This window comes from Triturus cristatus, chromosome 7 (assembly GCF_964204655.1).
Source record: "Triturus cristatus chromosome 7, aTriCri1.1, whole genome shotgun sequence".
Taxonomy (NCBI): Eukaryota; Metazoa; Chordata; class Amphibia; order Caudata; family Salamandridae; genus Triturus; species Triturus cristatus.
Window position 1 is genome coordinate 1,047,435,742 of NC_140590.1, and position 23,165 is coordinate 1,047,458,906.

Consider the following 23,165-nt stretch of genomic DNA (forward strand, 5'->3'; position numbering starts at 1 on the left):
TCATCTGTTACCTCTTACACCTATACCGATGCAATCTGGCATACAACTCAATACGTATCCATTTAACAGCGATAGCAGCCTATCTCCAAAACAGGCAGCACCTCTCTTTATTCAGAGTGCCTGCCATCAAAGCCTTCTTGGAGGGACTCAAACGAGTAATTCCCCCAAGACAGCCACCGGCACCGGTGTGGAACCTCAATTTGGTCCTCACCAGATTAATGGGTCCACCCTTTGAACCTCTCCATTCATGTGAGATTCAATTCCTCACCTGGAAAGTAGCTTTCCTAGTAGAATCACTTCGTTAAGAAGAGTTAGTGAACTCCAGGCACTAACCATTCAAGAGCCATTCATACAGGTTCACGCAAACAGGGTTGTACTACGTACCAACCCCAAATTCATGCCCAAAGTGATATGGCAGTTCCACATGAATCAAACTATTGAACTGCCTGTTTTCTTTCAAAATCCACAGAATGTCGCTGAGAGAATGCTCCATACACTAGATGTAAAGAGGGCCCTCATGTACTATATAGACAGAACTAAGGACTTTAGGAAAACAAAACAACTTTTCGTTGCCTTTTCTCCACAACACAAGGGCAACGCCATTTCCAAAGCAGGTATAGCCAGATGGATCGTTAAATGTATTCAAATTTGCTATCAAAAAGCTAAACGCACATTAACGATTCCCCCACGAGCCCACTCAACACGAAAGTTAGGGGCGTCCATGGCTTTCCTAGGAAACATTCCTTTACAGGAAATATGTAGAGCAGCCACATGGTCCACTATACATACATTTACCAAACACTACTGTGTAGATGTACACTCAAAACAGCAGGCAGCTGTAGGACAGGCTGTTCTCAAAACTCTTTTTCAGACTGCTGCAGCTGGCACGGGTAGCCGCCGCTAATGGAGGTACTGCTATATATTCTATGCACAGATATGAATTCAGCAGCCCACATGCCTCGAACTGAATATGCTACTTACCAGTATGCATCTGTTCTTGGCATGTAGGGCTGCTGACATTCATATCGCCCATCCTCCTCCCCGGCGCCTGTAGCGGCTGCAGCACTCAGAATTACTGTATAGCATGGTCATCACTTACTGTATCTACTCCATCACTGCCACAATGGCGAAAAACAATCTGAGGATGGAGAGGATGCCCATGCGCACTGTGGTCCAGGGGAGGAGTCACCTATCTCGTGATACTTCAAAGACTCTTCCAGGACAACAATGTGCAATCATCCGGACCCAACACTAGGCGGCGATCTATGCACAGATATGAATGTCAGCAGCCCTACATGCCAAGAACAGTGTGTATGTGTATATATATGTATATATATATATATATGTGTATGTATATATATATATATATATATATATATATGTGTATGTATATATATATATATATATATATATATATATATATATACATACACTCTGTCGTGTGTGTATACACACACACACATATACACACAGAGAGAGAATTGCTTTCGCTGTTTCTGTTTTTTGAGACAAGGGATTGTGCTTTTGAGTGCAACATGATAGCTAATGTTATAGCATATCTGTCCTGCATATATGTAGGATGTTTTATATGTTGTTTACTGTGGAGCTTGTCTTGGTGGCTAGTGCTCCTGGGAGCGTGGTGATAGCTGGCATTAGGGTGTATCTCTACTGTTTTTGATGTGTGCAGCATATTCTGCACCATTTGTTATGTTGTGTTTAGTGGCTTGATGAATAGTGAGGTCAGGAGCAACTCAATTGCCATCTTATTTCTGCTGTATTTGATACAACTGAGACATTGGTATACATAAACGACTTCCTGGAAGAAAGGTTCTGTTGTTTAACAAATTATCTGAACTTTGTATTCTTGAATAATGTGAGTTCTGCACAAAGTAATATAGTATCTGACATCAGATAACCCAAAAAAGTCAAAGGAAAAAAAACCTGTCAGATTAAAATCCAGAACCGCTGCAAGTATGAAATTAAGTAGGCTGTGACTGAAGCGCTAAGCATATATTACCGGGTAATGTGCGCATACCTGATTTAGGACGTTTGGCAAGCTTTGGAAACGTGTTTGTAAATCACAGGCAGGCCACTGACAGTCCGGCTACAGCTTTCATGGCTTTATCTGGAGCCACCAACATTTATCGAGTAAAACAGTGATTGAAGAGTCAAAATAGCACTTACTTATGTGCTCTTGACATATTCTCCTTCCAGGCAAAAACATGTGTCCACAAACTGTTCAGTTCTGATTAATGGACCAGCCCTCATGATATCCGAAGTACATAAGCAGGTTCACTGCAAATAATGTTCATCTTCCTAGTCAAAGTAACCGTTTCACTCCAGTTTTCCTGGCATATGAGGCACATGTCGTGCTTTATTGACAATCTGGAGTTCCCCCTGCTGGAGGGTAAGATTTAGGAAAGTGGCATTAGTAGTGCTAAGATAGGTTACAGTACCTGCAGTAAAACATTTTTTGGGCGAATCTCTTCAGTGCATGTTCTCTGCTCATCCTGATGGCCATTCTTACGTTGAAACCACAACCAGTAGAAGTAGGCATGGCCCATTAACCTAACAGGCTATTTAAGGATGCTCTTGTGGAGGTCAGGCCTAGCATTAGTGCATCAGTGTTAAGGATGCCTTCAGGAATTTAGTTGTGGAACAGTTTTTCAATGAAATGGCTTTGCCTTGCTGCAAACGTTCTCACACCTTCTCAACTGGATAGAAAAGATTTGTCGTTAGGCTGTAGCGTGACACATTGATCCCTGAGCCACATTTTGCTTGCCTAGTGTCTTTCAGATTAGTAGAAATAAGTTCAGCACATCCAGCTAAACAAGATTTGTTTGACCAAGCTTAGATAGTACTGTGCTGTTACTCTTGTCATTCATGATAATGAACACAACCTCATGCTGAATAGTGGTAAATATCTGTGTCGTGTAGTGTTAGTGAACAGTTTGCTACTTGGTGCTGAAACTGCAACAATGGAACAAAGTAGCACTGAAAGCCTTCAGGGCTTTGTTAAACTCCTCTTTCGATTACGAAGCAGTTTTCTTTGGGAACAAATGTTATATTTTGTTCAGTCGTTTTGTGAATATCTTTTTCCATGGCTTTACTATAAGCGGTGGTCTTTCATACTTTGTCATCAGAGGAAAGGAAGGTGTGTTCTTGAAGCTGACAGTGAGCTTTATCTGCAGCCTGTCATTGTTTTAATCTCTTTTTTGATATTTTCCACCACTTCTTCACAGCCTGGGGTCCCTGTTTTCTTCATCAATCCTCAACCTGCTAATGGACACTTCTCTGCAAGGGTTGAGGTCAGGCAAGGAGATGGCAGGGATGTGATCATCCGACGACTGATGAAGATTAACAGAGGAATTAAAGGTAAAATCCAGTCTGCTTTGTGATGAAGTCCACATAAATAAATGAGGACTACTGGTTCACTTGCAGCACTAAAGCGCAGAACACGTTGCCTAATACACTACAGGTGGACATGATTTCTGTGGTGCGCTTTTTGAATCAGTGGTGAAGGGGAGGGTGCTTCCATGAAGCCGCAGGATAACTCTTGACGTATTTTTTGATACAGTAAGTAATGTGTACTGTCTCTTCAGGGCTATATATACTGGGCTATATACTTTACTGTACTATATAACGTTTTATTGTCCAATAAAGAGAAACATTGGTCATTATGGTGAATATTTCAACAAAATAAAAAATACATTTTTTTAACATTTTATCATACATTAATCCACATACATTATTAGTATTTTTTCCATATCATAGTGGCCATAGAATGCATGACACAATCGACCTTGGAGAAGTATTATTACAAAGGTCAGTACAGTAGCCAAATGCTCTGGGTCATAGTCATATCAACATTTGACTGATCCAGTAGGTATGTATACCAACAGCTAGGGGTACCCCATTTGGACATTGTAGGACCCTAACTTTAGGTGTCTGCTCCTCTGCTTCCCTGGACCCATATAAGCGTACATTCTCGGAAGCATCAACGTGTTTATGTCTGGGTATGCAGAGTCTCCACCACTTCAAGACCCTATAGTCATAAAAATAAACACGTCGAACAGGAGATTAAAAACAGGGATGTTAGCTGCCTGTCAGTGTCCAGTATGGTACTATACATATGTAGCACGTCTTAAGTATCAATTAATGCCCGGGTAGGGAGGGAAAAGGGGAGGGAGGGGGAGGGGGGCAGGCGGGAAGAGAACCGACCCGCCTCACCAGCCATCGCCGCGGATCAAACCCAGCCCCCCGAAGAGGGGGGTAAGAAAGAAAGGAAGGAAGGGAGAGGGGGAGACTCCATTCTAATCAGTCATTCCCTACGGACTCAGGGGGGGGGGCGATCTCTCCGCTCGTGGCGTCTAGGTAGTTCGGGTATGCCCAGGCATGTAATATGTCCCTCCATTGGTCTGCTATCTGACGCAGTCGCAGCCCTCTCAACTCTTCCCTACGCAGCGCTCTCTCTTCTGCCCCAGCCCATGTTGTTACCTCCCTCCGCCACACAGTGCCCTGTGGTCCCACAGGTGCTTTCCATCTGATTGCTATGCGCTGTCTTGCCAACACCAGGGCCAGATCTATTAACTTATTTCCAGCTTTACGTTTGGGTGGCCTAGGAAAGAGTCCCAGCAGACAGACAGCCACAGTGCAAGGAAGGCCACGGTCTAATACAGCGTTGAACGCCGGGAGTACTACATGCCAAAATGCCTGTGTGACCCCACATGCCCAGGTCATATGAAGGAAATCTACATCCTCCCAGTTGCATCTCGGGCAACGCCTTAGTTCTCCCTCAAAAATAAAAAATCTGGTGCGGAGTTAAATAAGTCATGTGCACATAATTGAATTGTATATACTTCAATCGTGTGCTCCTTGCTATTTTCTTAGGGGATGCCATTATCCTGCCCCATTCTGCGTCTGTGAGGTCCCTCTCCAAATGTTTTTTCCATTTCTCATGCAGCCGAGTCAAGGGGTCAGCGAGGCCTCGCGCAAGGACACATAGAACTATTTAATTTGGTGTCTTGCTGTGCCCACAGTAATCAAGGAACGCAGCACAGCATGCGTTTACGGTTCCTCCCTATTCCGGCCCCATAACTGAGCAAATGTCCTCTGCAGCGTCTCGTATACTAAAAATTGGCCCGCTGGCAATCCACACCCCTCCACCAACTCTGCAAAGGGAAGCAAAATCTTCTCTTGGTTACAGTCCCCCGCGGTTTCGAGACCCAGCGCCGCCCTAGGGGCTAATTGCTCTGTAGTCATAACCTGCTGTGGTTCGCCATGGGGCAGTCCCACTAGGGGCAGCTCTGGGGAATATTTCGGAGTATCAGGCATCCTCTTAATGCTGCGCCTCCAGCATTGCAACACCATGGTCTGCAATACAGATGTGTAGGGAACTTTTGTCGTGTGCAGTAGGAGTTTCGCCAACAACAGACTGGATGTTTGGCCAGGTTCTGTTAAAAAGGTTCAGTCTACATTCACGCCCTCTAGCCATTGGGCCAGCCACTGCATCTGGGCCGCAATCTAATACAGCTCGAAGTCAGGAACTCCCAAACCTCCCGCATCGATAGGGCGTTACAAGATCGTTAGTGACTCTACGCCTGCCATCCCACCATACCAGGTCTCTCACCCAGGGAGTCCAAGGTATGAAACCAAATCGTGGGCAATAGCACTGGCATATTGGCAAAATAATAAAACACCCGAGGGAGCATTATCATTTTTATCAAGGATATCCTAGCCATCATGGGGAGGTGCAATGTGCCCCAAAACTGGACACTGGATCTGAGGGATCTCAGCGCTTTCCCCAAATTCCCTTCTCTCAGGTCCTCCAAGGAATGGAAGATCTCCATCTGAATACCCAGATATCTGAAGGTTTCCGACGTCCAATTTATGTCCGCCGGCACCCCCAGCGGGCGCACTGCAGGTCCAGCCACGGTGAAGAGATATGTCTTGCGTTTATTGACTTGTAACCCTGACAGGTCCCTAAACATCCCCAAGTGTTGCAGAGCCCTATCCGTCCCACTAGCCGCATAACAGAGATACACTAATAAATCATCGGCGTATAGGGAGATAATGTGTGTCCTTCCCCCTAGGGTCAACCCCATGCCCTCTCCTCCCTGCCTAAACAACTCATCCAGAGGTTCTATCGCCAAGGCGAATAAGAGTGGCGGCAAGGAGCAGCCCTGACGAATGCCTCTCGCCACATGGTATTGGGAGGAAATAGTTTTACCAATCCTGACTTTGGCCATGGGGAAAGTATACAACAATCGCATCCAAGCCACACAGTCATCCCCCATACCATAACGCTTCATAACCGCCAACAGATAGATCCATCCTACAGTTTCAAAGTCATTTTCAGGGTCAATTGATAAAATAGCAGCCTGTTGAAGAGCGGGCGCTTCAGGTTGATAAAGTACTGAGTACAATCGACGTAGGTTGTACGAGGTGTTGCGGGAGGGAATAAATCCATTTTGGTCTGGGTGGACCAGGCCCCACATGTGCGGGAGCAGCCGAAATGCCAGCACTTTGCTAAGGATCTTAAAATCAGTATTGAGCATGGAGAGGGGCCTAAAATCTGCCACTGCAGCGTCCAGGGACGCCGTCTTAGAAAGCGGGACAACCAACGTATCGCGTGTAGTATGCGGCAGGCAACCCGGTTGAAGAGACTCCGCATACAGTGTCACCAGCCGTAGCATCAACTTACTCCCATATTTCTTATAGAATTCCCCCTGCAAGCCATCTGGGCCGGGAGTTTTCCCATTAGCCATAGCGGCGATAGCACTCTGCACTTCCTCCACTGTCACCGGCCCACCTAAGTCCGCACTCGCTTCCTCGTCTAGTGTACAAAGACCGAGCGGCTCTAAAAAGCTTCAACAGCTGTACTGGAGGGCCCCAGGGGGGCAGCATATAGGGCTTTATAGTAATCCCTAAACAAAGTCTTGATAGCACTTGGGTCTTGCAGGGTCACACCATCGATCCTCCTTATGCACATAATCGGGGATCCCTACTTCTCAGGCCGGACCAGCCTGGACAGCAAGCAATCAGCCAGTCCCTCCTCTCCTAGTACCCCATCCATATAAGACTTGTAATCATCGGACTTAAGCCGTTCCAATGTCGAGGCGTATTGCTCGCATTTATCCAAGAGGCGCACACGGGCCTGTGCATCGGGTCCCTGAAAATTATCCATCTCCTGCATTTCCCCCTCCTGTTATAGCCATTTGCGATGCAGCTCCCTATGCACACCCACAGTTTGCCCCATGCAGTGTCCCCGCACCACCACCATAAACGCTTCCCACTTTATCAAAGCAGTGGAGGCCGAGCGCTCATTAACAAAGTAGTCACAAATTAAGGATTGCAGAGCGTCAGCAAAGGGAGCATCCTCAAGGGACCCTGGAGTGAGACGCCATGTTGGTATTGGGGGTCTGTCCCCATGTGGGCAGAACGTCAACAATGAACTATGATCAGACAAGGTGTGCCCCAGATATTTTGGTTGTGTGATGGAGTCACTAAGGTTGGGGGAGCAACAAAAGGCATCTAAGCGGGTGTGAAGTTGGTGCATGGGGGCATAGAAGGAGTATTCTCGCATGACTCCATGTTGTATCCTCCAGACATCCTTCTTACTCCCAATGGGACATCCAATCACACAGACCAGCTGCCACTCTGCGGGCATGGGCTCTGGGCAGAGGGGGATGCGATCGATCCAGGTTCACATCTATTACCCCATTGAAATCCCCACCTAGAAGTACTGGGCCTACCATCGTGTTTGCGGGCATACACACAGCTCAGAGTAACCTCCCTTTCATACTGTCTCCCCAATAGAAAGACCTACCTGCCTTCTTTATAACAGATCATAGAAGTTCAAAAGGTACTCCCGCTTGAATCCAAATTAAGGCCCCCTGGGCGTAGGCAGAGAAAGACGTGGCATACTCCTGCCCCCTCCATTGTCTACATAGCCTCTCATCCTCCTTTTGAAGCAAATGAGTGTTCGAGGCATATGAGCTGCAGATTACACACTTGTGCATACATCGCCATCTGGTGTTGGGCCCGGATGTTTGCAGTTGTTTTTCCTCTTGGAAAGTCTTTGGAAGTCACGAGGTCGGTGACTCCTCCTTTGGATCGTATTGCACATGGGCTTTGGCTCCATCCTCCGAATGTTTTTTTCCGTCATCGGGCTTGGATGTGATCTTCGTGCTCCGGTTCCGAACAGTTCCAGTTCTTCTATCGACGCGCAATCCTCACCCTAATTCGCGGTATTGTTTCGATCGCGATCCCCACACTCGACGCGACTCTCTTCGATCAAGAACCTTCGATTCCAGTTGTCGACGACGGCCTTCGGGCCTACCCAAGCTCCGGTCCTGGCTAATGGAAAGGACTCCCTTCAAGATGTGCCCTCGATGTGGGTCCAAATTCCCCCACACCCATCTCCACGAAGTATGTAACCTCTGCCTCTCCCCTGAACACGAGGCTCGAGACTGTCCGGCGTGCAAGTCCTTCCGGTCCAAGAAAACCAATCTGGACCGAAGGGCACGGAGAACAATGGCACACTCGTCGACGGCGATTCCAGATGATTTCTTCGGGGAAGGCGTCAACGCTCCAGAAGAACTTCACACCGACGAGGGCCTCGTCAGCGCCTCCGAAGCCGACGATTCAGATGTGGAGGACATCACTCCGGCACAGAGGATCGTGAGTACCAAACTACCCCCCACACACCCTCAAAGGCACCGAAAAAGGCTTCGATCACTTCTTTGCCTCCTGACCTAGGTAAGACCAAAGACATTGCTTCCCACACCGCACCTTCGGGACCTGTAAAGAAGCCGATTAAGCCTTCCGGCGGCTCGGGCTCGAGCCAGCCCACCGTCGGTGCCGAGAAACACTCCTCTGCACCGACGCCGAAAAAGAAAATGGCCTCCTCCTTGGTACCGAGCTCCATACCGAAACACTCTGCGCCGAAAACCAACTCCACCTCCTCGGTACCGACACCATCCCCGGAACCGAGCAAAAAACACAAGGCCACCGACACCGATATCTCAAAGCCGAAAACCATCTCGGCACGGAATAAACAGACAGCCCTTTCCAGGCTGCATAGTTCCAAACAGCAAATTAGCACAGACTCTAAAACCAAACCACCGGCCCGATGCCTTCGGCGCCGACGAACAAACCACCCTCCGAAGAACTCTTTACACCTGATCCATTGCAAAAGACATTGATCAAAGACCCCAAAATCGGACATTTAATGCTCTGCATCAAAAAGAGACAGCTGGAAAAACCTGCCCCAGCTCCACCTCCAAAGAGGAAGGACTCTGCTACCACCCCTTTCAGAATGCCTTCACCACCATCTCCACCTTCTCCACCCCCGCCTCATCATTCCCCAACACCCTCTCCGGATGATGATGATAATGTTAATGTCTATGATGACATAGGGGACGTGCCCCATGACTTACCTACAGGGGACCCCACTCCCACAGGCTCCCCAGACCCATGGGACGACTACAACATCCCTGACATTCCTAACGTCCCACAAGATGATCTCTACCCTTCGAGACCATCCCCACCAGAAGACTCCTTAGGGTTCAACCACTTACTACAGAGGGCTGCACACTATCACGGAGTGGATCTCCATACCGACCCCGTGGAGTAGGACTTCCTTCTCGATACGTTTGACACTACCCATAGGGCCACCTCCATACTGCCCATGCTCAAAGGAGTTATTAAACACGCGCCAGAAATCTTTAAAGACCCAGTGAGAGCCAGGGTCATTAACCCGCGAATTAACAAAAAATATAAAGCCGCCCCTACAGATCCCTCCTACATCAGAGGGCCAGCACCGCTAGATTCACTGGTAGTGTCTACAGCACGTAAGAGAGCCAACTCCCAAGCGTCAGGCGAAGCACCGCCACCAGACAAAAAGTCAAAACTATTAAACGTATCCGGCAAGTGTACTGCATCACAAGCTGCCAACATATGGCGTATCGCTAATACTCAAGCGCTACTAGCAAGATATAACAGGGGCCCTTAAGACGAACTAGAAGCCATAATGCAACACCTCCCTGACAAATATAAGAATAGGGCAAACGAGTTAATTCAGGAGGGCAAAACTATCACCAATATCTCTATTCGTTGTGCCCTAGATGCAGCTGACACCGACTCCAGAGCCATTAATACCAGCATCCTCCTCCGTCGCCATGCCTGGCTAAGAATCTCAGGTTTTAAACCAGAAGTACAAGCGTCCATCCTGAACCACACCTTTGACCAGGAACATCTGTTCGGCCCAAAAGTGGATGAGGCCCTAGAAAAGATGAAAAAAGACACCAATACGGCGAAGTCTATGGGAGCCTTACAATCACACCCTCCCAGGCGCTCCTTTCGCCGCTCTTCCTTTCGGAGCACATCCAGGGGCTACTCCTCTGACACTGCTTCCACTGCATATAAGGCCCCTACCCAATCCACCTTTACCAGGGGTTACCAAAGAGGCGGATACAGAGGCAACAATAATAAAGGCAGAGGAAAGACAAACACCGCCCACTCTGCCTCCGCACCTGCCCAATGACTCCCCTCAGACCATCCCACTCCGGTCGGGGGCAGACTCCAAAATTTCTTTTCTGTCTGGACTACCATCACCTCAGACAAATGGGTAACAGAAATAATTCGGTCTGGCTGCTACCTAGAACTAATATCTACCCCCCAAACATTCCGCACAGATAACGCCCAATGTCACAGGAACATCTAACACTACTGAAGCAGGAGGTAATCTCCCTCCTACAAAAAGGGGCGATAGAACAGGTTCCTACCAACCAACAAAATGTGGGGGTCTACTCCCTATATTTTGTCATACCAAAAAGGGACGAGAGTCTACGGCCCATCCTAGACCTCAGGCCCCTAAACAGATACATACACTCAGACCATTTTCACATGGTGACACTTCAGCAGGTACTCCCACTGCTTTCCCACAACGATTTCCTGACCACTTTAGACCTAAAGACGCCTATTTCCACATTCCTGTACACAACGCTCACAGGAAGTTTCTCAGATTTGTAGTGGACGGCCAACACTACCAATTCAAAGTACTCCCATTTGGAGTCACAACAGCACCACGAGTATTCACCAAGTGCCTAGCAGTAGTGGCCGCACACCTGCGGAGACAACACATCCATGTCTTCCCATACCTAGACGACTGGCTGATAAAAGCCAACTCATACAACCAGTGTGTACAACACACGCACGCCACTATCAAGCTCCTTCACGAACTGGGCTTCACAATAAACCACACGAAGTCCCATCTGCAACCATCCCACGTAAAACAATACCTCAGTGCCACCATAGACACCAACAGCGCTAACCTACCCCAGTCCTGCCAGGATCACAAGCATACAGGCTCTACGCGCAAAATTTACGGTCAACACTCCCTTCCAGCTCGAGTGTTTATGCAACTAATCGGGATGATGGCCTCTTGCATATTCATAGTACCTCACGCAAGACTCCAGATGCGTCCTCTCCAAGAGTGCTTAGCACGCCAATGGAACCAGGCCCAAGGTCAATTAACAGATCTGGTGTTGGTAGACGGTCGTACCCATCGCTCTCTGCAGTGGTGGACCACCAAAAACCTTTCCAAACGGCGACCGTTCCTGGACCCGGTTCCTCAGATAGTGCTGACAACGGACGCTTCGCTCTCCGGCTGGGGAGCTCACCCATTACATCACACCATGCAGGGCAGGTGGACACCTCAACAAAAGCTACTCCACATCAACCATCTGGAGTTACTAGCCATCTTCTTAGCCCTAAAATCTTTTCAAACACAGATTTCAGGCAAGGCAGTCCTAGTCCACACAGACAACATGACAGCCATGTACTATATACAAAAACAAGGCGGCACACACCCTCCACAGCCCTCTCAGCTAGCACAGAGCATATGGAGATGGGCCATACCCCAGAAAATCTTTCTTCTAGCCCAACATGTCCCAGGAGTCCAGAACACTGTGGCAGATCTGCTCAGCAGACAGACACAACAACTCCACGAGTGGGAACTCCACCCACAAGTTTTTCAACCGTACTTTCAAATGTGGGGGCATCCACAGATAGACCTCTTCGCCTCCCACGAAAACACCAAATGCCCAAGCTTCGCCGCCAGATATCCACTGTCCAAAGGCAATGCGATATGGATGAACTGGTCAGGCAGATTTGCATATGCTTTTCCGCCTCTCCCACTCATTCCGTTAGTGGTGCGCAAACTACAACAACACTTCCTCACACTAATCCTAGTAGCTCCAACTTGGGCCAGACAACCGTGGTACACCACACTGCTAGAACTCTCTGTAGTACCACACCAAAAGTTACACCTCTCTCCACACCTCTTAACCCAGAACCATGGAGAGATCAGGCACCCGGACCCAGCTCAGCTCAACTTTGCGATCTGGCTCCTGAAATCCTAGAATTTGGTTACCTAAATCTTCCCCCTGACTGCATGAACGTCATCAAAGAAGCTAGGTGACCCACCACTAGAGCGTGCTACGCTGCCAAGTGGAAACGTTTTGTTGTCTATTGTCACAACAATACCATCAATCCACTAGATGTGTCCATTCAACACATCATAGGCTATTTACTGCACCTACAAAGATGCAATCTAGCCTACACTTCCATTAGACTGCACCTTGCAGCCATAGCAGCTTATTTACAAAACAGGCAACATCCATCACTCTTTAGAGTACCTGCCATTAAAGCCTTCATGGAAGGCCTTAAAAGAATAATTCCCCCCAGAGTGCCTCCCTCACCTGTGTGGAACCTAAATATCGTTCTCACCAGACTAATGGGGCCTCCCTTCGAACCACTACACAAGTGTGAACTTCAATTCCTAACATGGAAAACCGCTTTTCTTGTAGCCATCACTTCCCTCAGAAGGGTCAGTGAGATTCAAGCACTTACCGTTCAAGAACCTTATCTACAAATGCCCCATAACAAGGTTGTTCTACGTACCAACCCAAAATTCCTCCCTAAAGTCATTTCTCCCTTTCACCTAAACTAATCTGTAGAACTTCCAGTATTCTTCTCGCAACCACAGACCGTTGCAGAAAGAGCTCTTCACACATTAGATGTCAAACGAGCCTTGCTCTACTACATAGAGAGAACACAACCCTTCCGTAAGACCAAACAACTGTTTGTCTCTTTCTCACCACCACACAAAGGCAACCCCATCTCCAAGTCTGGGATAGCCAGGTGGATTGTCAAATGCATTCAGATTTGCTACCACAAAGCAAAACAAACGCTATCCGTTCCCCCTAAAGCCCACTCTACACGTAAAATAGGGGCCTCAATGGCATTTTTAGGGAACATCCCATTAGATGATATCTGCAGAGCAGCTACATGGTCAACACCGCACACTTTCACCAAACACTGTTGTGTTGATGTGCAAACTAAGCAACAGGCTAGAGTGGGCCAAGCTGTACTCAAAACATTATTTCAAACCACTGCAACAGATACGGGTGGTCGCCGCTAAGAATGGCTACTGCTATATAATCTATGCACAAGTGTGTAATCTGCAGCTCATATGCCTCGAACAGAATATGCTACTTACCAGTATGCATCTGTTCTTGGCATGTGGAGCTGCAGAGCTACACACGCCCACCCGCCTCCCCGGCTACCTTTATCTGTTCCAGTTTATCTTATTTACATACAACACACATGGGCATCTTCACTGTTATTACTACGCTCCATCTTTCCCTGCTGGTGAAAAAGAATCTGAGGATGGAGCCGAAGCCCATGCGCAATACGATCCAAAGAAGGAATCACCGACCTCGTGACTTCCAAAGACATTCCAAGAGGAAAAACAACTGCAAACATCCGGGCCCAACAGCAGATGGCGATCTATGCCCAAGTGTGTAGATCTGCAGCTCTACATGCCAAGAACAGATGCATACTGCTAAGTAGCATATTCCTTCCTGCAGGAAGGCTACCTGAATTTCCCGCCTTTTAAGATAATTATGAATACTATGGTGCTTAGACATGGACCCCAACCCCCTAATATTCCATGTAAGAAATTTCAGCGTCTGGTGTTGTGTGGCCATTACCAATTAAGTGTCTTCCCCCCCTCCCCCCCCCCCCCCCGCCCCGTTTGGCTTCTTTGTGGTGTTCCGCTGTGGTCTTCTGCTAGAACATTTTCTATTTCGCCGGATCTGGCGAGGTGGCACCTGCTCTGGTGCGGTCCGAGGTACCCCAGTCTTGTACTCTTCCAACCAATCCCAGGCCACGGAGGCAGTATCTCAAAAGTTTGTCTTGCCATCCTCGATGATGCGTAGCCAAGCAGGGAAGATAAGGGAGTACTGGAGACCCTCTGCTCTCAACGCCTTCTTGACCTCTAGAAAAGAGGCTCGATTCCGTTATACCGCAAGGGTATAGTCCGTTAATATTGAGACCTTGCTGCTGTTCACTTCAAACAGACCATTGGAGCAAGCTCTCTGGAGTAGGATGTCCCTGTCCCTGTGATGCAGCAATTTTGCCACCACCGGTTTTGGGGGGCGTCCTCGCCGTGACCCGATGCGCTCTCTCCAGAGTGTAGAATAGAGTTAATCCCCCTGGAGCTACAACTGTGCACAGCCAGTGCACCTGGTAGGACATCATGTCTCCTCTTTCAACTCCCTCCGGGAGACCCAGGACTCGAATGTTATTCCCCCGGTTGCGCCCTTCACTGTCCTCAGCTCTATGCTCCAGTAATTTAACCCTGTTGGTGAGGTCCGTCATTTGCTTAATCACCACCTGGTGTGCCGGGGACAGTTCCCCAAGGGAGGATTCCACCACCTTCACCCGGTCACTGAGTTTCTGATGTGCAGCACGCAAGAAGAGGCCCAGTCCCACAGACACTGTGCTGATATCTTGGTGCAGTGTCTCTTTAGTGTCCGAAATTGCCTCCAGGATCTCTGCCAACTGCTGCTGCACAGTGTCTTCCGTTGCCTGCGTCTCCGGGACGTTTCAAGTCGGCCCCTCTGGCCCTCTCCCCGCTCCTGGGCTGATTCCTGGGTTTTCGCTCTGGGTTTGCCCATGACTGCGCCACAAGGCTGTCAGCGCCCTAGTGCGGCCCAAAACGCTCCTCATCCCAAACACCACAAAGCCAGGTACTATAGGAACAGCAGGCCGGGTCCCAGGACGCAACCCCTAACCTCTGTAGGGCACAGTGGCATCACCTCGCATGGAACACACTCCTCGGCAGCAGCCCAAGCCACTATTCCCCGGCGAGAGTCTGTAGAGCGTCTGTGGGTCGCCTTAGCACCATGTACCATGCACCCACCTCTCCATGGTTAACCCCCCCCCTTCATCATCCGGGGGCATGCAGGAATTCTCGGGCAGCACTGGATCTACAAGTCTAAAGGGGAGCCACACCGCAGGCCCCAGACATCTGCGCCATATCCCTCCGGGTCCAGTCCAAGATCCAGCTTCCCACAGCCGGGCAATGTTTCAAAGTAGGGGTCAGGGCCAGGGGCCTCCAAAAGCATTAATTCCACGTAGCTCGGGCCATGTACAACCACGCGTCCGTGCATGCCTCTAAACACCAGGGCACACTGGCCCCCCAATGGCCCACGATCCACCTCCAATATAGCCAGCCAGTTCAGTGTCAAGAGGGAAGTGGGAAGACCGGGTCCAGCACACCTCTCACAGTCCCTCACCATCCACCAGCACCAGCCATGATAGCAGAGGGACACAGGGAACGGAAGGGTGAACGCCTGCACCGTGATCAGTTACTCACTGCAGGTAGGGCGCCAAGGAAGCGCCGCTCCGATCACCAAGCGGGCTGTCCCACTCAGCCGCAAATCAGCAACCTGTCCCTGGTTCTCGGGCCACTCGCAGCTCCGGGCAGTGGCTTGCACCCTAATGTTATCAGCTAACTTACTTGCAAGTTCCTAGTAAATAGTACCCCAGGGCCTGTAAGTTAGAGGATCACTCCAGGGACTGCAGCACTAGTTGGGCTACCCTGGGTGTAGCCAAGGTAAACCATGGCTCCTAGTCTGCCACTGAAGACTGGGAGAGCAGTTTTTAGATGCTAACTCAACTTTGCCATTTAAAGTAATGTCCTTCCATTTTAATGTACATAAGTCACCCTTAAGGCACACCTAGTTGGCCATAGGCGGGTTGATGGATATTAAAAACAGGCACATGTGTTTTTACATGTTCCAACAGTTTAATCTGGCCATTGTCATTTTTACTGTGGAAAGGCTATTAGCCTTATTGGCTAGTGCAGAGTTACAAGTTGCAATAGCAGTCCGCTATGATTGGGACTACTAAAGTGTATATTGTAAGGTATCAAGCAACTCGTGACATTAAGACCAAATTGATGCCCAATTCTGAATTACAGTAATTTGTTGCAGTGTGCAACTTTTACAAAGTTGCCACTTTGTGCCCTAAATCCCCTGTGCCTATCCATGGTCGCACATGGGCCTGTCCCTTACACTGCTTTCAACCGTCCTGGGAGGATGGGCAAATGACTACCAGAAAAGGAGACAATGGAAGCCTGCGTGGGTGAGAGGTGTTACCTCTCTGTGGCAGGAAGCCACACAAGTGTTCGCCCAGAAGGCGAGCTTCAAAGCAGAAGCCTCCTTTGAAGGGCAAATGGTAAACACTTGGGAGAGGGGCTGCTCTGTATGAGGCAGACCGGCTGGTACTCAGAAAGGAACGGGCAGACCACTTTCCAAAATGGTTTTCCAGGGACATGTAGCCCTCTTGGCAGCCACACCTCTGGGTTGGGCTAGGGAGCTCTAGGGGAGTCTCGCAGTACCCCTCTCTGGAGCCAAGTTAGGGGTACTCCCATGTTGGAAATATGCAAAATGGTGTATCCATGGACGCCACGCTTAGCAGGAAGTGGTTGTCAGGAGGAACGGACCCTGTTAGCCCATTGGCTATCCACTGCATCCTATCCTGTGGGCATTGTCTGAGCATAAAAAGGGCACCCCTGTCAGACATAACTCAGATCTTGTTGAACTGCAGAAGAGGACAGAAGAAGGATTGCCCTGCTGCACCAAGGACCCGAGCACAGAGAGGTGGCACCAATGAGATTGAACCTGCTGGTTAGCAAAGGAGAATGAACTGTGCCCGCTGTGTCCTGCTCATAGATAAATCGTTTCTAGAGACAAGGCAAAGCTTGAGATTCCAAGGGTCTGCAGGCCTTGAAAAATCTACTCACCCACTTGCAGTTGTTTTAAAATCTTATCAGGTTGAGCTATTTTTAGCACCTACTAGTCTCATCTGGCAAGTGAATTTAGGCTGGAAAGGAGCAGGTGTTCTGTTCATTCAGAAAGTGAATGAGCAATAAAGATGCCATTAAATCTTTAGTTTTTTCTTGACACATTTGCTGTTGGTTCATGGAAAGAGGTCAAATGTCAGTTTATCTTTTTAATAACTGCTGCTTAAAAAATGAAGTTTATTTTTCTCTCTTAATAGTTATAGGTTTTTGTCAAGTGAGCTGTCTGAAGATGTCAGTTATTTTTCTCTAACACATAACATTTAAATATTTAGCCTGTTAATTAATATTACAAATATTTCAAAATATATCGGGAACTATAAAAGTAATTTCTTTAATAACTAAGAAGTGTAATGCAAACAAATAGTTAAATACGAGCAAAACAAACCAGAAAACTTTTTTTGGTGAGATGCAAATGACACATATTTGCAGAAACTCTATTTCCAAACATTATTGTTTGTATACTATATGGTTTTATCGGTAAAACCGCATGTCAGTGGGAAAGTTTGTGTTCATTTCAATTAAAAACCTGCTGATTGCAAATGAGTGTGCTACCACTTCATGCTTTAATTATGTATTTATTAACAGTGATGGTTTTTAAACTTGATTTGAGAAACACTCCTGCCCCCGCCCTCATGACAATGCTGTTCATGAACTAAGAGGCAAGTCAGGGGTCATGTGTAGCCTGTAGCTAGATTTGTATTCTATATGGAAAAAGTTTTGTCTATTAATTCAAACAAAATAGTTTCTTGTACAGCAGACATGCTGAACTCGTATATTTGAAGGTGCGCTCATATCTGATAATGAAGAAAATGGTGTCTCAATGAAATAAAATAGTTGCCCACGTTCACATCATTTGAAACCAGTTTATGGGTCGAGAGCATTACAAATGTAAATGTAAAGGTCGAGTACATTATTTAAGTCCCTAGACCTGCAGGTCTAGTAACATTTTTATGATTTTTCGAGACCTGGTAAGTTTTCTGACCACCTGTTCGCAGCACAGGGCCACAACAGCTGAAGAAGCATGCTGGGGCAAGTTGTTAGCCTAGACCTTTGCATCTCAGCTACTCGCCGCCATAAAGGGGCAGGACCAGCAGGATCACGCGTGTATCTTCTCAGGCTTTGTCAAGCCCTTCTGAAATATTTATTACAATTACCATTCACTGGAGAAGTTGGATTTGTAATAAATATTTTGGAAAGATGACTTTTAAAAAGTAAACTTTTCTGTGCCTGAAGTCCCTGTAAGCCAATTCAGTATTTTGTTCTTCCACTTAAACTACCCAGTAATTAGAAGTTCAGTAAGCGTGAACTTGCTTCTAGGATGGGGACAAAGGGCCTTGGGTGTGAGAAGGTGGTGTTGTGCCCTTGACAGGATGGCCTGTGGGTTGGCCCAAGGTATGGATTAACTTTAAAGAGGCCTAGCATGTCACATGCAGGTGGAGCTAATACCCATACCTGCACCTTTCTTTTGTGCCCCCAGCCAACCGATTTCCATCACAGTTGACCTCTTGTTGACATCACAGTTCTGCTCTGTGTTTTCATATGACACTTGGGGCACACTTCAAAGAAGGGAAACAGAATGCCAAAACAATATGGGTGTATCCAACTCCTGGTTGCTGAAAGATAAGCTGTGTTCTACCAGACTTCTGTCTGAGTTGTTTGGGGGTATAGGGACTACATAAACCTGGATTTTAGTGTTAGACATGGGAGGACACCTGAATTACCATAGTACGCTCCTCACATACACAAAACGTCCCTCAGAGTCCAAGTTTAGTGTGGCTTAAGACTTTGGCCATCTTGTAAATGCCCAAAGTGGGTAAGGCTAAACTAGGAACATTTACCCCATTATTTAGGGTGTCCCCATAGGTCATTGCCACCCACTAGCTCGTGCCAGATATAAATGTGTCATTTCTGGGCACTTCGGAACACTCCTGAGCCTGTAGAAGATCAGAAGATGACTGAACCTTCTGTTTGAGACCTAGGAAGAGCCTAAAAGACTAGACCTGCTCTCCCTCTTGTACCCAGGGTAAAGTGGTCTCCAGGGGTCATAAGGCTGATCTCCTGTTAAAGCTATGGGGATACAGCAAGCTTCAAGAGGTCTTTTCCTCCAACTGACCAGTGGCAACTGGACCCTCCTGTTGGCCTTTGCCTACCATGCTGTGCGTTTCTAAGTGCCTCACCTGTGGTCCTGGGGGACTTTAGAAGTGTACTCCAGTGGTGGATTGGGATGTAAAGCACTCAAGCCAGAAGATTAAATCTTTGACTAGGATGAAACTGATTAGTATATCAGACCTGTGCTCCATGACAGTCAGTGACAAATTGTGCTTAGGTTCTGGGTTTTTTGGAGGGGGGGGTAGTTTTTTGTGTGAAATATAGTGCAGAAAACAAACCTAATTCTTACAGAGTACTAGGTCTTCCTTATTTCCGTATTTTAGTAGTATACAATGCCCCCAATTTATGATGCAGTTTTTCTATGGTAAACCCATATAGGCCCAGACATATTATTCATGCATCCCAAACGCACAAGGGTTAAGAAAAGAAGTGTTGAGCCAAGATCCAATTAGTAGGGTGGCAGGTAGACCATTTTTAAAGTGGGCCTAGTGACCTGAGGAGAGAGCATAAAGGCAGTGTTGACCTTTAGCACTATTGCGTGGTGGCAAATGGCTAGTAGGAATGCTGCCAGGCTCTGACTGGGTTTAGCCCTAGTGCTCTGCTGTGGACTGTTTCACCCTGGAGGCAATGTGCAAACAAAAAAGTAGCCCATATATCCTAGTTCTTGAGGGAGCCGGCATCAGGTTCCAGTATATCTGTTCTTGACAATAGGATTCTCTCCTGAGCCAACACTGACCTCCAGGAGTCACCCCTCTTCTCCAATGCATTGCCAATCTCTGTTTAGCAGCAGCAACATTGCCACAAGCCTCACAAACCCTAGGCGGGACTTTGAGGACGAATCCTAGAAGTACCACAATTGGTGTTTTGGGAACCGGTGGTCCACAGATGCCTTCTATACAGGAATATACATCCATACAGAACTTTGCAACCCTCTGGCAGAATCACGCTAGATACAGAAAGTCAGCTCTTTCATCGCTGCACCTGACACATAGAGAGCTTCTCAATAAACCAGTCTTGCGTAGCTGGACAGGCGATCAGTAGATTTGGTGTATGTATGTGACATGAATAAGATGTAAATATCAATGGGGAGGGAATGAGAAGCAGTGATCCATCCGGCTTCCAATGGTAGTACAAATAATCAAGTTGAGGGAAAATGGATCACTTGTCCTGTGATATCAGGGTCTTTGATATTGGGAAACTGTATAGAAAACCCTCATATGAGTACACAGGTCGGGGGCGGTGTATCTTGATTCTCCGCCTTCGTGTACTGTCACAGCATCTTCATTGGGTTTCTTTTGTTAGTATGCTGTCCTCCACCTGGAGGTAGACCAACTGATTTTACAGTAGCGTCCAGGTATCAAAAGGAGAAGAGGGATGTGCGAAGTGCTCATAAGTGGTGAAGTTAAAATTCCCTACTGCACTCAAAAAACGACAAAATTTTATTGAGGATGTGAGTGAAGTGGGAAATTAAAAACGAAAATGATGTTGTAATAGACAGAGTTACTGGTCTATTGCATCAGTGGATAAGGTCAACATGTTTCAGCCTTCTCGCTCATTCTTAAGGCTTTCGTCAGGACCAGGGTATGAAGGGGGCGCGTTCTGCCGCCTTTTCTGAGTGATCAAGTATTCACTTATCTGTTAATTCGTTTGAAGAGTTATTATCTCTGTAAATGAATTGAAATTATTTATATCTGTTATAGTCGTAGTGCCCTCTAATCATCATTAATAATATAGTGACCATTTGTCCTACATGATTAAATTAAGCTATGACTGCAACAAGATTAGTTGAAGCACTGACAATAAAAATACAAGTAATTGAAGCTAAACTCAAAACAACAGTCCAGATCTCGGTCTACAAGAAAAGACTGGAAGAAATAAACAGAGAAATGAATGAGACAAAAGAATATATAACTCAAAATAAGATCCAGAAATTAAGCAAAGATCTAAAAGTTTCTCAACAGAAAAAATGCATCCGTACACAAAGGAAGATTACACTGCTCCTGAACAAAGTGAAGAAGACTCTATGGGGGATTCGTCAAGCAACTATTCAGATTGGAGTAGCGATGACGGTAACTACCAAAGACAAGGGAGATTCCACTATAAACGAAACCAACGTCAACGAGGGAATAGATGGCAGACCCCAGATATTATGAACCACCACAACCTAATTTCCAACCCTACATGTCAAATTTCAATGGTTGGATGAATCCATACTACACAGGTCCTCCAGCAATGGGACCCATGATGAATATACCAGCTCCCCCTCCTCGTTTTTAAGGGAGGCACCCGAATTCAAGAAGGGGAAGAAGAAGGGGAGTTACATGGGACGACCAGGAAAGACAGGTACATACCCGCAGCATGTCGAAGGAACAAGCCGGGCCGAGCTCAGCGAGTCACTGGTAATAAATCTTACAGATCTAACGTTGACGACTGAAGAACTAAAAGTTCTAAACAAAGGTTTAGGCTTTGTTCCAACACCATCCCTAGACATCTTCAAGACACGCTGTGAAATAGCAGAATTCTGCAGAAAGATCAAATTAAAAGCATTCTTTATGAACAAAGAAGAACAAACCTCTGAGTACGATACCAACTTGAGACCTAAATCTTCATTCTGTCCCCCAGCACACATGGTTCCAGTGGAAATACAAGCATTCAAACAGGCAGTAATGAAAGAGGTGGAAAACCATCAAAACCACAGACAAGAAACACTATGTGAACATGACTAAGAAAGAACAGAGAGCCCTCGAAGATCTACGGAAAAATAGTGACTTAGTAATAAAACCAGCAGACAAAGGAGGAGTGGTAGTGGTATTAAGTAAAGAGGGGTACAATAAACAATGCTTAGAATTACTTGCCGATCAGTGATTCTACAAGAAACTCACTACTGACCCAACTGCAAGATTAAAGAGAACCATAGACCTAATGGTAGAAGAGGCGGAAATAAACAACTGGATTTCTAAAAATGAAGCAGATTTCTTGAGAACTAACAATCCCATAGTACCCTACTTCTACTCTTTACCAAAAACTCACAAAGATAGAACACCTCCACCAGGACGTCCCATTGTTTCGGGAATAGGGTCGGTGTTGGAACCACTGTCGCAATTCGCCGACCATTTCCTTAAACCACTGGTACAAAGCACCGCTACATACCTCAAAGACACACAAGACCTTCTTAACCAACTTGAAGGCCAGGTATATGACGAAACAACTATGTATCTAGTAGGACTCGATGTAGAGAGTCTCTACACTAGCCTACCTCAACAGAAGACCTTAGATACTCTTGAGAATATCCTATTCTCTGGAACATGGAACCATCATACACCTAGACATTTCGTACTGGAATGCTGCAGGATGGCACTCAGAGAGAACTATTTTGCATATGAAGGGATGCTGTTTGGCCAATGCCACGGTACATCTATGGGTAGTACCTTTGCCCCTAGTGTAGCCGGGCTGTACGTTAGCACCTTCGAGCAACAGTTCATACAGAATGAAAGCAACCCTTACCAATCACACATACGATTCTGGCGTTGTTACATTGACGATATAATCATGATATGGGAGGACTCACAGGAAACTTTGAATACTTTTCTAACATGGATGAATAGCAGGGATGAATGCTTGAAGTTTACATGTACGTCAAACAGGAAAAAACTTGACTTCCTTGACATAACCATCTACACAGAGAACAATACTCTGCAGACTAAAACATATTACAAACCTACTGCACGGAACAGCATACTCTCGTACAACAGCTTCCACCCCCGGCCCTTGAGGGAGAACTTACCTTACAGCCAGTTTTTACGCCTGAGACGTAACTGCAGTACTATCGAGAACTACA

At 46.9% G+C, this 23,165-nt stretch overlaps 1 protein-coding gene across 3 annotated transcripts in view; it reads left to right on the forward strand.

Moving 5' to 3' along the window:
- The window catches only part of LARS1 (leucyl-tRNA synthetase 1), a 497,298-nt gene that overhangs the window by 453,783 nt on the left and 20,350 nt on the right, over nucleotides 1–23,165 (forward strand). For all 3 annotated transcript variants that reach the window (XM_085618114.1, XM_085618113.1, XM_085618116.1), the window contains one exon: nucleotides 3,243–3,375. In XM_085618114.1, the coding sequence (XP_085474240.1) occupies nucleotides 3,243–3,375 (133 nt within the window). The remainder of the gene's footprint in view (nucleotides 1–3,242; nucleotides 3,376–23,165) is intronic.